Below are 13982 nucleotides of genomic sequence, written 5' to 3'. Positions count from 1 at the left end.
TTGTACTCAGGATGTCGGCAGAGATTATAGTTATTTGAGAGCTTGACTGGAAGACTCCTTACAAGACTCACAGACTTAGCATTTGGCTGAAAGCCTCAATTATTTTTTTGGGACTTTCCAAAGACCTAAGTTTTTCATTTGGGCCTCTCTATAGGCTGCTCCCAATAGACCAGTAGTTCTTAACCTTTCTAATGTCGCGACCCACAGGTTGAGAACCGCTAGCAGGATCGCCTAAGACCATCGGAAAACACAGATACTTACATTACGATTCATAACAGTAGCAAAATTAGTTATGAAGTAGCAATGAAAATAATTTTATGGTTGGGGGTCACCACATGAGGAACTGTATTAAAGGGTCACAGCATTAGAAAGGTGGAGAACCACTGCAATATACCTTTCCCTAGTGATTAACCTGAGAGATAGAAATCAATGTCTTCTAGAACCTAGTCTCAGAAATGACATGCCATCACTTTTTCTGTATTCTCTTACTCACATAGACCAAACCTAATGCAGCATGGGGTTTACATAAAGGTGTAAATACCGAGGCTGGGATCATTCATTGGAAGACATTTTAGAGGCTAACAGTCTGCCCTGACTCCCATAATTCACATCCCTCTCTTATGAAACTTAGACTTAGCCTCTCCCTAGACTCTTGAAAACCTCATTACATTATAGCTTCAGCTCAAAATCCAGAATCTCATCACTGAAATCTGACCCTGGTATAGGTGAGGTTTTTGAGGTATGTTCCTGAAATACAATTAAAGTATGGTTTCTTCCAAGCTAAGGACTTGTACACGAAAGGGGAAATTTATGTCTCCCAAACACCCAATTTACAATGGCTGCACGGGCAGAAGAGTGTCCTAAGTTTAGGAAGTCCAAGAGACCCACTCTTACTATTTCTATTCACCATGTTAGTTCTAGCCAGGGCAATTGTATACTTTCATCTATGTAATATGTTCAGAATAGGTAACTATAGACAGAAATTTTACTAGTGAATGCCAGCAGCCAGGGATATTAGGGAATGGAATTACAGGGATTTTTACTGGGGGTGTTTGATTAAAAAAAAAAAAAAACACACCATTTGGCACATAATAAATTCTCCATACCAAAAAAGAGGAAATGTTTTTAGACATGCAAAGGCTGAAAGACCAGCAAATCTGCATTCTAAAAAAAATTTAAAGCCCTTCTACCAGGTAAGATATATAAATAAAAGTTCACAGTATTTATTAAATGTGATAATTTTATTCATAACAGGAACAAAATTTATTTTTACATATATGTACAAGTCGTTTATTTTCTTTACATAAAAATAGAAATATTTATATATTTACAAAAACATTAAAACATACAGACTTAACAAATAAAGCAAACAGGATTTCACAAAGGACACTTGGAAATATACACACTGAAAAAGACATTAAAGAAATGTGACAAAACATTTAAATTAAGACTCCAGAGTTGCTATTTCAAAAGATATTAATTTGGTAAGGCAAATAAAATGTCTCAAATACAAATAGATGGTAAACAAAATTTAGGTAAGATTGTGTAGGTAAAATTACATGAGCTTCTTTACTAAAACATTCAATTTTATTTTACCTATAAAACAAAAATCAGATGACTATTTTTTTCTTAAAACATTTAAATTTCCTGATTTATACTGAGAACTTTGAGCTTCTTCACATTAAATTTTAAAATATTTTAAGAGGTTTGCATCCTCTACTTAGAAGGGGGGCAGAAATCCCTTGCAGGATACTCATTTCAACATTAATTTTTTAAATTAAAACCTAACTTTTCTGACTAACCTTCATGATCAGCTATAACAGATATTAATAAGATATCACAATCGTCGTAAATTCTTCTTGCTTTTCACAGTACCAGGCAGAGGACCCATTTTATAACTGGCTTTTAGAGGCTTGCCATTCAAACAGTCTTCGGTGGTATGATAATTACACAGACATCTTGTACAGTAATCAAACCCACAGCCTTCTCGTTTGCAGACTGCCCTTTGCAAATAGCAATCATATTTTGCAGGTGAATTACAGCGAATACAGGCTTTGAGGCTTTCATTCTTTTTCAAAGTCTTGGCAACCTATTAAGAAAATGCATAAACAAATTTTAGTGAAGACTGAATTGAATGTAACTTTGGAAAAACAAGAATGGCACCTCTGTACTTTCCACAATACAGGTATAAAGAATCAATGTCACACATAAGAGAACTCCTTCTTTCCCCAAAGGACCCTCGCCCTGATATTATCAATGAGTTGAGAGATAATATCAGCTGGTTCAGTAGCAATTTCCTAATGCTACTTTTAAATATGTTCTTTTCCTTCATGAATGCTACTCACACATCAATGCCTAAATTAAATAGGCACCTTTTCTGTGAAGTTTTCCTAGTATCACTCAGGAGTTGGCTGCACTTTTACCTCTAGTTTTATGTTTTCTTAAAGTGCCTATCATATTACGTATTTTTTATTTAATGTGTTATCTTTCATTCTAGATTATAAGGCTATGAAGGTTACTACATGTTTTCTTATCTATGCAGTACCTGATAAGATAGCAGATGCTCAAAAAATGCTTTGGAATAAACTTACATTATATCAGGCATCAGAGTAATAAAGAGAGAATAATTAAATTTCATTACATAAAATTTGTATTTATTGAACAACAAATGAGGTCAGTATTTTATTTCAAAACATATACTCTTTTAACTATGATTTTTAAATTAAGTTTGCAAAATTATCCATGTGGGAACTTTTGTAATACACATTACCCAGTGATGTGAAGGTTTAATAAGAGGTCCTGAATTTCTGAAAGTTGGCCCTTTTCTGCTTAGATAGCAAAGTGTTTTAAAATCAAGAGTCTCCATTTTCTTAATTAAATTTCAACATCACTAAACTGTCTAATAATGCCAAACGTATATTATTTTTATCATAGAAAGGCAACTCTGTACTTTCCCACCATATTAGTTGAGCTATGAAATGATTTCTTAATTTCTAACACTTTTGGGAATAGAATGAAGGGTACAGAAGATTAGGTCTCCATTAATAGTTCTAATTATGCTATGATTAAATTTAAAGTTCTCCCTTTCTTACTCTAAATTCTCTTAACAATAAATACCCCATTAATTGATAAACAAAAAAATTACCTCAGAGAATTCATTGTGCCAACTGTAAGTAGAATCTTTCTGATCAACTGGATCAGATAACTTGTCTCGAGCATCATTTTTGAGGGGAGTCTGGGTTGCTGATTTTTGAACAGAGGCCAATGCAGTTCTAAACATAACATATTCTCTGGTTGAAGCATGTGATGAAAACTTAATGTTCTTTTCCTAATTAAAAAAAAAAAAGTTTTAATAGGATTTCAATTTATCTACACATGCTTAAAAAAACAGCCACATAAAAGTATTCACACAAACATTTAAAGGCTAATAACTAAGTTATCGACAGAAATTACAAACCAAATTGTGAGCACTTGACATGCTTAGTCTATATAGCACTGAATACATGATTTATCAAGTTCTGCCAGAACAGTAATTCTTCCTACCAACAGCAGAGGGCAATAGTCATGCTTAAGTGTCACTCCAGTATCATGAAAAGATTCAATACCACCTTTTACATTAGAAAGTTTTCCATTAACACCAGCTTATTGATAAAGAAATTAAACTTGGAGAATGAAAGCAATACTAATCTAGAGCATCACAGCTAGTAAGCAGCACCAAAATTTGGACCTAAGTCTGCCAACTCCTCGGTCTGAAATTTTAAATATATATTGATCTTGAATTATTTCTGAAAGTAAATTAATTCTTTTCTATATTAAGAATCTTCAGTATGTCAACTTAATAAAAGGAAGATAAAAGATCCAATAAAAAAATGGGCAATGGACCTAAATAGAATCTTTTCGAAAGAAGACAGAAGGAAGGCCAAAAGACACATGAAAACATGCTCAAAGTCACTAATTATCCGAGAGATGCAAATCAAAACGACAATGCGATACCATCTCACACCTGTCAGAATGGCTATCAACAAATCAACAAACAACAAGTGTTGGCGAGGATGCGGAGAAAAAGGAACCCTCGTGCACTGCTGGTGGGAATGCAGACTGGTGCAGCCACTGTGGAGAACAGTATGGAGTTTCCTCAAAAAACTGAAAATGGAACTCCCATTTGACCCAGTAATCCCACTCCTAGGAATATATCCTAAGAAACCAGAAACACCAATCAGAAAGGATATATATGCACCCCTATGTTCATAGCAGCACTATTTACAATAACTAAGATTTGGAAACAGCCTAGGTGCCCATCAGCAGATGACTGGATCAGAAAACTATGGTACATCTACACAATGGAATACTATGCTGCCATAAAAAAGAAGGAATTACTACCATTTGTAGGCACCTGGATGGAATTAGAGAACATTATGCTAAGTGAAATAAGCCAGTCAATGAAAGAAAAATACCACATGATACCACTCATTTGGGGATAATGAAAAACATTATAAACTGATGAACAAAAAGATAGTTACAGAGGCAGTAAAGCATCAAACAGACTGTCAAATTACAGCGGTAAGGTTAGGGAGAGGTGGGGGAAATAAGAGATCAACTGAAGGACTTGTATGCATGCATATAAGAGTAACCAACGGATGCAAAACATTGGGGGGTGAGGGCATGTATGGGAGTGGGGTGGGGGTGGGGGGCAATGGTAAGATATGTACACATATAATACCTTAATAAAAATTTGAAAAAAAAAATAAAAAAGAATCTTCAGTATGTAAATATTTTACTATAGATCTGGTAACTGAAAAAATACACACAAAATGGCAACTTATATTAGCTGATGATCAACACACACTGAGAACTGAGTAATTTTCCCTTTGGACATCCCATTTTTAGGAGTAAATGATTGAAGTGGGATTCCTTTCCCTTTCCCTATAAATTTTATAATGAGTTCTAGTCAAGTTTGAAATGCTTTTTGAATGTAACAGATTTCCAGATTACCTGTTATCTTTTCTATTTTCCCCCTTCTATTTCTAATGGTAAAGATCACCAGCTACTGTATATTAAACTGGAAACATCAACTGCAAAGACTTACAGTAACTCTTTGTATTGCTTTATTGTACAGCTGCAATGCCCGCTTATCATCTTCTAGAATCTTCTTCCAAGTTATGCTCACTTTAGACACACTGGAAAAATAAATGATTATGAAATACACAATTAAAGCATCACAAAGAGCTCAGATGAATAATGAATATATGACAGAAACATTAATAGTGCAAAAAAGAAATTTTTATTAGCACTGTTTCTTAAACTTAACTTTACATTAGAATTGCCCAGGGCACTTAAGATTTAAGGACACCTCATGCTTAGCATTTGGGTTTAATTGGTCTAAAATGGGGAACAGAGTTCTGTATTTTTTAAAAAGTTCCCTATCAAGTAATTCTAAGTGCATCCAGGCTTAAGAACTGATTTATATTTCACTAGAGGGCAAGTGCATGAATTTATGCACCAGTGGGGTTCCTCGGCCTGGCCTGTGGGATCAGGCTGAAAACGTTTCTCCAACATCCCCTGAGGGGTCCCAGATTGCGAGATGGCACAAGCCAGGCCAAGAGACCCCACCGATGAACAATTGGGGCGCAGAGGGCTTCAGGGTGTGTCCAGCCTGTCTCACTCAGTCCCAATCGGCCGGACCCCAACAGCAAGCTAATCAACAGATCAGAGTGTCTGCCCGCCCCCGGGTGGTCAGTGCATATCATAGCAACTGGTCGACTGGTCAACTGTCTGCCCCCTAGTGGTCAGTATATGTCACAATGAGCGGTTGAGTGGCCTTAGCATATCATTAGCATAATTACGCTTTGATTGGTTGAACAGCTGACTGGTCGACCAGACACTTAGCATATTAGGCTTTTATTATATGATTTTTTTTTCACATTATCTGCAAACATCAAGTAAGTAGCCACTGCTTACTATTAGTTAGTGGTTATCCCTTAAGAAGCTAGCCAACAATAAAAATCAATATTTGCTTATCTGTTTTGCTTTAGCTACATAAAGACCAGTGTAAAACACTTGCAAAGAGTACTTCTGAACACTTAAAAAAAAAAGACCCCAGTTGGGCTGAATTTAATCTAACCCAGTAGTCTGTGTAGTCACCTTAATTCTCAGTTACCTCATCCTTATTTTATTTGGTGGAATGAGAAAGAAAGGGTAGTTAGTTAGCATAAGGTTTCTAAGAAATAGTCACAATCAGACCCATTTGAGAGTAGCCATATTTTCATTATTGTCAAACCTAGAAGAGCCCTACGTTAAAAATGGCCTAAAAGACCAGAAATCATTTCATATTTCAAGTGCAACAAAAGTCACAATGCTTATTAGACCTGTACACTAGAACTAGATATTGTTTTATACTTAAGCCAGAAAGATGCAGAACAGAAATTTCAGAACCCAGAGAAACAAAGATACCAATCTAACAAAATTAATTTGTATTAGTATATTATACGAATACACCCAAAGCAACAATACTTACTTGATTAAGTCCATATCGCTGAGCTGTGTTAAAATATTTGCTAAGAGATGTCTGAGTCCCCTTCGAAAGAGTTCACTGAGAATATCTACATATTCTAGGCCCATTTTTCTGCCAATTATAGTCTGTAGCCTAAAATCTACATTATACTCCTTTAGCTTCTCCCAATCTATTTTATGATTTCGTCTGGCACTCTTTTTTAATGTTGAACAAACCACTTTTGCGAAATGAAGAGCTGGCATCAAGTTTTTGTTGGGATATTGGCCTGGGCTTTGGGTCTGAGGTAGGCAAACCTGTGGACTGCCATTGCAATTTTCTTCCAGGGAAAGGCTAGCCTCTTCCTGTTCATCCAGGACACTCTTTTGGGAAAATGAAAAATAGCCACTGTCTTCATAAGGTCCATTGGTTTCTAGATCTTCTATTTCATTTGAACTATTAAGTGTTTGTTGCACATGTTGATTTTCCTTGTTATGCAAAGGCTTGTTCTCAGTTTCAAGTTCTACAATCCTGGGGCTCACAATCGGTGACCCAATATCTGATAGCTTTTCATAGTCTTTAATGCAGTCTTTATTAGAACTTTCCAAACATGCAGAAGTGTAGGAACCTAGCCTTCCACTGTCATCAGGTTTTACCAGCTTAATTCCAGAATGAACATGGTTATAGTTAAAATCACACTTCATTTTGATAGAAAGAGCAGAAGTTTCTCTGCAACCTATAAAAAGAACATATTTACTTCTTAATAACAAAATTTCAACATATTCTTACTACTTAAATTGGGATATAAGATTTAATTATTTTGCATCTCTTAGCACTGTGAATTGTCTAAGTGGCTGTAAAGTTATCAAAGTTTAATTATTGAGATGTGACAATATGAGGAAATATTATTTTATATATACATATCTTATTCTTAAAAAGGTACTTCAAAACAGATTGCTCTTAGATCTGTATAGCTAACTACATTTGACTTTTAGAATCTATATTGACTGAGTAAAAAATAGTAAAGGGGGACTATTTAACAAATATCTGTGCTTATGGAAAAAACAAGGAGATGTGAGGCATCAAGAGTGGGGTCTCAGGTCAGAGACACCCTTACAGTAATCACACTTCTAGAATCAGTGTTTATACCAGGGGTGGGCAAACTTTTTGACTCGAAGGCCACAATGGGTTCTTCAACTGGACCGGAGGGCCGGAACAAAAGCATGGATGGAGTGTTTGTGTGAACTAATACAAATTCAAAGTAAAGGAGCGGAGGGGAGAGCAAGAGAACCCTCCGCTCTTTCGGCTCCGCGGGCCGGATAGAACAGCCAAACGGGCCAGATCCGACCTGCGGGCCGTAGTTTGCCCACAGCTGGTTTATACCATGGACTTGAAATGACACTAGTCAGCTTTACTTAAGCATAACTCAAAAAAGGGAACACTTGTTTAAGGTTGTAACATCAGCCAAAGACCTTAGAAGTCATTTAAATTATCTTTAAATCAGGTATTCTCAAAGTTGTACACTACTGACCTTTGGACAAGATAATTCATCATTGTTGAGGGCTGCCCCAGGCACTGTAGGATACTTAGTAGCTTTTACCCAGCTTTTATGCCATTCAGCCTCTACCCCTTAGGTAAGATAATGAAAAATGTCTCGTCACCAGTTATTGCCAAATGTTGGGAATGGTGGGAAGGTGGTGACAGCAAAGTCTCCCCCATTATCCAGCTGAGAACCACTGCTTGAAAAGATGAGGGTTTTGTCAGGCAATAGAGGCTGGAAACGGCACTCACAGAGTGTGAGCAAGGGCACTATATTGGGAAGGAATGTAGTAATGGGTTCAGAAAAACCGCTTAGCATTATTGAGGGCAGATGAAGAGTATATGCTTCAAGTTTACTTCCCATCTACTCTCCCCAATGCAAGCCAATCCTAAGCAGCTAACAACTTATCCTATAAGTAAGTGAATATACCAGTAATCATGTTTAATCTACACCAAATAGTTTTTATTTAGAGCAAAACCTTTAAGTCAAAGCACCAAAGGACATGTTGATAAGAGAGTAACATTGTAGGTAGGGACTCTTTAAATTCCAAATGATTAATACACTGGAAGACATAGTATGTGCTCTAAGACCCCATAAACCTTGTACTAAATCCTAAAATTTAGATTTAAGCTAAGAGTTTGGGACATAAGTAAATAAAGAGTATACAAGTCTTAAAGCAACACCCCCCCCCCCAAATTAACCCTAACTTGAATGTTTCTCTTCCACCCAGAAAAAGAAAAATATTCCAAAAAAGATATTTTTGTCTCAAGTATAAAATTAAGTATAATTACACATGGCCATATTTAATCTGCAGAAGTCACCTATAAAGACAATTTTTATTTTGTTTAGCTGCCTAAAGGGAAGAGGCCTAAAATTGTACTTCAGAAACTCTTAATTCCCTCTTTTCAAAGGCATTGTTCTTCTGCTTGTCTTTAGAGGCCAATAACCGGGATTGTTCCAGCTTTGTCACTGTAAGTTCATGTCCATTTGACACACTTGCACTGTTTTATTTTTGGAACTTTTCTTACTTTCTAGCCCTAGAATCCGTTATTTCTCCAAGAAGCTCTAGTTCATTTTATTGGTTCCAGAATCTAGATGCTAGTTGTAGATTTAGTTTCAAAATGTGAAATTATGTAATATACTTTAACAATACTACAAAATAAAGAGTAAGTACCACTCTTTTATATGAAAGGAACCTGAAAGCAGACTTTGTAAAAAGCTAATTCCTGGTCTTTCAACGAGTTCAGTGCTTTCCAATGACCAAGCCAAATATCCCTAAACAATATGGGGAAATATATGTATTTATATAATTGATCTGAGTATTCAGAAAGGAGAAAAATAACACACGGTTTCATAACCTCTTGAAATCAGCTGGGCGAGGGTTCAAAGTCTAGTTCTGTCACTTTGTTCATTCATCCATTCCTACCTAGTGACCTGGTGTGGAGAGGAATCTTTTGGAGGTGACACCCTGAGATCTGAAAGCCTTGTGAAGATCTGTGAGTTACAGACAGAGGTAAGTACTAGAAGCAAGGACAAGTGTTGATTATCAAGTAATAGAAAGTTCTGTAAGACTGCAACTTAGTGAGCTAGGTGGTTGGAAAGTAAGGTTGGAAAGGCAGAATGATCTATAGGATTTTTAGGGTAGGATGGATTATATTCACTGTGTAGTAAAGAGCCTTTGAAGGGTTCTAAGTAGAAACATTTTGGTTTACATTATTAAAAAATCATGGCAGCTGCCCTGGCTGGGTGGCTTAGTTGGTTGGAGTGTCACCCCATACACCTAAAGGTTGTGGGTTCAATTCCCAGTCAGAGTGGGAACAGGAGGCACCGATGGATGTTTCTCTCTCTCTCTCTCTAAAATCAAATTCTCAGATGAGGATTAAAAAGATAAATAAATAAAGGTAAAAAATCATGGCAGCTGTGGAAAATGGATTGTAGGAAGGTACAAGTGGAAGCAGGGAGGCTAGTTAGAAATGTGTATCAGAAAATTTCAGAGCTGGGTACTTGAGACTGGATGGCCATCGTGGAAATGAAGATATCTGAACAGATAGGAGATCTATTGAGGAGGTAAGTAAAGTCAAAAGTCAACAGAGCTCGCTGATGTGTTAGATGTGGATGATGAAGGAAACTGGAGTAAAAAATACCCTAGGGTTTAAAGTTTTAAGATCTAAGCTTTAAAGTGTCATTTGTCAAGTTGGGAGAAAACTAAGGAAGTTAACTCTTTCCCTATCTATAAAACAGGGGTGAGAAAATAAAACTGAACTAAACTTATGACACAGTCCCTGTCACATGTGGTCCAATCAACAGAATCTACAGAAGTCTAAATACCACATTATTCTAAGTCAAATCCCTTCATGTTCTTTCAGCTGTATATCATGAACATTTTATAAGTAGCAAACTATACCCCAGACAGATAGATGTATGCATTTCACATTATATATTTGTTCTAGGAATGAGATCCAGTTTCAAATGAAAATCCTTGCTCAGCCTTTTGACTAGCTTTTGTGACCTAGAACATTCAATGAGTCTTTCATTTTCTCTAAAATGGAGCTATTAATATCTAACTCATGGAGTTGGTAGATTCAACATACTGCATTTTTTAAACCTTTCCTTTAGAGTACAATCATGAAAAAGACATTATTAGTTAACTTTCAAAAGGTAACCTATTTAACTTTTCAATATAGATCTGACACTCCTTATTAGGTAAATAGACTACAGTGCTTAAAAACCTTTGTTATTCCAATGTTAAATAACTAAGTTCTACAACCTCCAGTACCCATAAGACAACCACCATGTGCCCAACACTAGGCCTGGCTATTCCAAAAATTTAAGAGGCCCAAACCTTGCTACCATTACCTGCCTATCAGCCATAATCCCTAAGAGAAAATTTAAAAAACGTTGGAACTCAATAAATTTTAAAATTTCATTTCCCCGAATTTATAAGCAGGAAAAGAATTCAAGAGGATTGCAAATATTCTCTTTAGGAGTAAGATGGTAAAGAGACAACGGAAATTAACCAAACAACTTAAAGCCATCAAGCTTTAGAATTTCACAATGGTGACATCTAATCTGTAAAAATTAAGTATTTTTCTCTCTCTCTCCTATTCCAGATTCCTTTTCTAGAGAAATGGGCATCTTCCAGAGATTACCAAATATTACACTATCAAATTGCTACTTAAAAAACTTTGGTAATTTCTAAGTTAAAATAAATGCATTTACATCTCTTTTAGAGACAGCAACAAAGAGAATAAAAATAAGCGTTTATCTGAGCGCCTTTCCTTCTATCCAAGTTTGGAATAAAAACCCAGTGTTTCAGGAGTACAGCTTAAAAAAACACCACGATTCTTCAGTTCTCATAAAATCAGCTCAAAATGGCCAAATTCATGGTTTTGTACTAAAAACTAGTGTGTTTTTCTTCCCTTCTCTCCCTTTGATTCCAGGCCTTGAGACTGAGTTACTGGGTAAAGGAAAAAAGGAGAGAAATGGAACGTTTTTGTTTGGACACCCCTAGAGAGCTTGGTTCAACGAGGGGGGTCCCTGTATTTGGCGGGAGTGGTAGGGGGGAGACCCTGGAAACGCAGAGGGGTCGGCGGGGTGGCCCCTGAGGGCGCGGGCCTGGTGGAGGAGGCGGGAGATAACAGCGAGCAAGATCTCCCGCGCCCGCCAGCAAGGCTGAGGTGGCCAAAACCCGAGGAGGCCGACTTGGGATCTGAGGGTGCGGGTCCTATATAGAAAAGGGGCTCAAGGAGTGGGGGTCAGGCACCTGGTCAGACACCTGGCCATGCCCTGGGGGCCGCCCAGCAGAGCCTGAGCCCCTTTAACGGTGGGGGAAGGGAGGGGCATTTGGCGCCCATTCCAACCGGGTGGGGAGGCAAATCATCCAAGGGCAGAAGGGCGCCCCAGGAGGCCTCCACCCGCACCTCCCTCGGAGCTGGCGTCCAGGTTCGGCGTGGCAGGCAGGACCCGGGCCCGCCATCCCGCCTCAGCACATCTGGCTTCCCTTCCCGGAATGCCACATTCTTCCTCCTGGTCCCAGGAACCCCCACCGGCGCCCGCCCAGGGTCCAGCGTGGGGCCGCACGTCCGGATTCCGGGGTAAGATCCCCTCACCCCTCGGCATGCCCTCACCCCTCCTGGAACCCGCACCCCTCCTGAAACCCGCACCCCCCTCGTGCCCTCTCCCTTCACTCACTATTCAAGGAAGCAGGACGCCTGGGAGCTGTCATCGCGCTGCAGCTGCAGGAGCTGGAGCTGGAGGGGGAACAGCTGCAGGCGCGCCGGCTCATGGCAGTGGAAGCCGGGTCCTCCTCAGGTGAGCGACCTGCTACCACACGAGAGGAGCGGGCTGCAGCCGCACTGAGCTCTACCTCCTAAAAGGCGCCAGCTGGTACTTTTAAAATCTTTGAATTTGGTGCCCAAATTCGCACAGCCCAATGGGACGCGCCGCTTGCACGCGCGTCCCAATGGGAAGGCGGTGGGCGGGGACGCCCTCACCCAAGACCAATGGAAGGCTGTCGAGGCGGGGCCAGCCGCGAGGCCGACCCGCCCTCCTCCCGGCCGGCTCCCCGCGCCCGGAAGGATGCTGAGGCCGGGGGCGGGGCCTGGGCGGGGCCTGGGAGCGCGGGGAGGCCGCGGCCCAGCCACACGTGGAGGGAGCCTACCACGCATGCGCCCACGCGCCCAGCTGCCCTCGGCGGTGGGAGCCGGCCTCCGGCGAGTCCTGATCTCATCCCCAAGGCAGCGCCGGCTCCTCTCTGAGGATCTCCGATGGGGACAAAGGGGAGCCGGCTTTCTGCGGCCATCTCCTGTGCGGGAGGTTGGTGAGCGGCGCCTCCGGTCGTCCGGGAACGCAGGCTTTCCGGAAGACGAGCCCTCCTCAGCCCGCCTCTCTAGGATTTGGGTGCGCTCCTCTCCACCGCCTACCTTCGCCCCGCCCCCGGCCCAATGCTTTTGCGCAGGCGCTTTTGGCGGGAGGTAGCTGCAGAGTTGGCGGGTTGACGCTTGCGCGCTGGGGTCCCTGGCGATTCTCAGAGGGAAGGAGAGGAGCGTGCGCCCGTGGGTGGGTCCTGGCGCGCGCACCTGGTCCCGCCGACGCGGTGGCGGGAGGCCTTGAGCCCCACCCCCTGGGTTCTTCCGGCTGATGTGAGGTTGGGGCAGAAAGGGACTTCCTTCTTGTAAGCGAGTTTTTTTCTCTCCTGCCACTATTATTTTGTGCGGGCCTTGAGCTTTTTAAATTTGTATCTAGTTTTTTTTGTTTGTTTGTTTCTTTCCTTCAAGGGCCAAGCGCGAGACAGTAATCCTGCTCCCAAATAATAACGCCCTGGAGTTCTGGTCTCCACACACGGCGGCTGGAGGCTCCTGGCCAAGGAGTGGTTTTCTAGCGATGGAGGGCTGGATGAAAGCCGATAGTTAAGGCTTCGAGGACAAGTTGCACTGTTAGGATTATTAATCGTGCTGAACCTTTTGTCACTTTTGAATGTGTACTTTAGCAGGGACAGTGCTGTCCCTGGACTGCGCTCTGGCTACAGCGCAGTGAAGCCACATCATATAAACTCAGAAAGTCCGAATCCTCGTGTTTTGCAGTTTTAGTGGGTTTTTGTTTTTTTGCTTTTCTGCAGCCTCAGGGAGAGTTAATACTTGGCTTATAGTTAGCGCTCCTTGGAAGCCGTGGCTAGTCCTGTGTGAGGCAGGCGGGGTCAGGATGGGGAGGAATCTGGATGAGTCATGCCATTGCAGGGTGGAGCCGTTTTTATGTAAAATTTTGATAATTAGTTCATCATAGTTCTTTGTATGCCTTTTTTTTTTTTAGAATGTTGTGTTAAATTAGTATTTTTCTTGGTTACTGAAAATTTGGCATCTCTTTGTCTTTTAACTTAAAGTGAGTTTATTAGTGAAGCGTTTATTAGCGGGACAAAGTGAAGGCAGAGCAGTTAGACATCCTCTTAAATTTTGCACC

General features: G+C 40.3%; 1 protein-coding gene across 1 annotated transcript; it reads right to left on the bottom strand.

Annotated features, from left to right (window-relative positions):
• Window positions 1-1228: 1228 nt before the first annotated feature.
• Window positions 1229-12385, bottom strand: FBXO5 (F-box protein 5). Its single transcript, XM_080665014.1, has 5 exons — window positions 12219-12385; window positions 6515-7223; window positions 5087-5177; window positions 3146-3328; window positions 1229-2089 (listed from the first exon to the last, which is right to left on the bottom strand). Exons 1-5 carry the CDS (start codon window positions 12310-12312, stop codon window positions 1838-1840), a joined length of 1329 nt encoding a protein of 442 aa, XP_080521140.1. The 5' UTR covers window positions 12313-12385; the 3' UTR covers window positions 1229-1837.
• Between the last annotated feature and the right edge of the window lie 1597 nt (window positions 12386-13982).

This window comes from Plecotus auritus, assembly GCF_963455305.1.
Source record: "Plecotus auritus genome assembly, chromosome: 4".
Taxonomy (NCBI): domain Eukaryota; kingdom Metazoa; phylum Chordata; class Mammalia; order Chiroptera; family Vespertilionidae; genus Plecotus; species Plecotus auritus.
Note: the sequence above shows the minus strand (reverse complement) of the source record. Positions and strands in the feature narration are given on the sequence as shown.

Coding starts and splice junctions, on each gene's coding strand:
- FBXO5 (XM_080665014.1), bottom strand. CDS start 12,312: ATGAGCCGGCGCGCCTGCAGCTGTTCCCCCTCCAGCTCCAGCTCCTGC. Junction 7,224..12,218: donor GCGTCCTGCTTCCTTGAATA/GTGAGTGAAGGG, acceptor TTCTTTTTATAG/GTTGCAGAGAAACTTCTGCT. Junction 5,178..6,514: donor AGCGATATGGACTTAATCAA/GTAAGTATTGTT, acceptor TTATTTTTCCAG/TGTGTCTAAAGTGAGCATAA.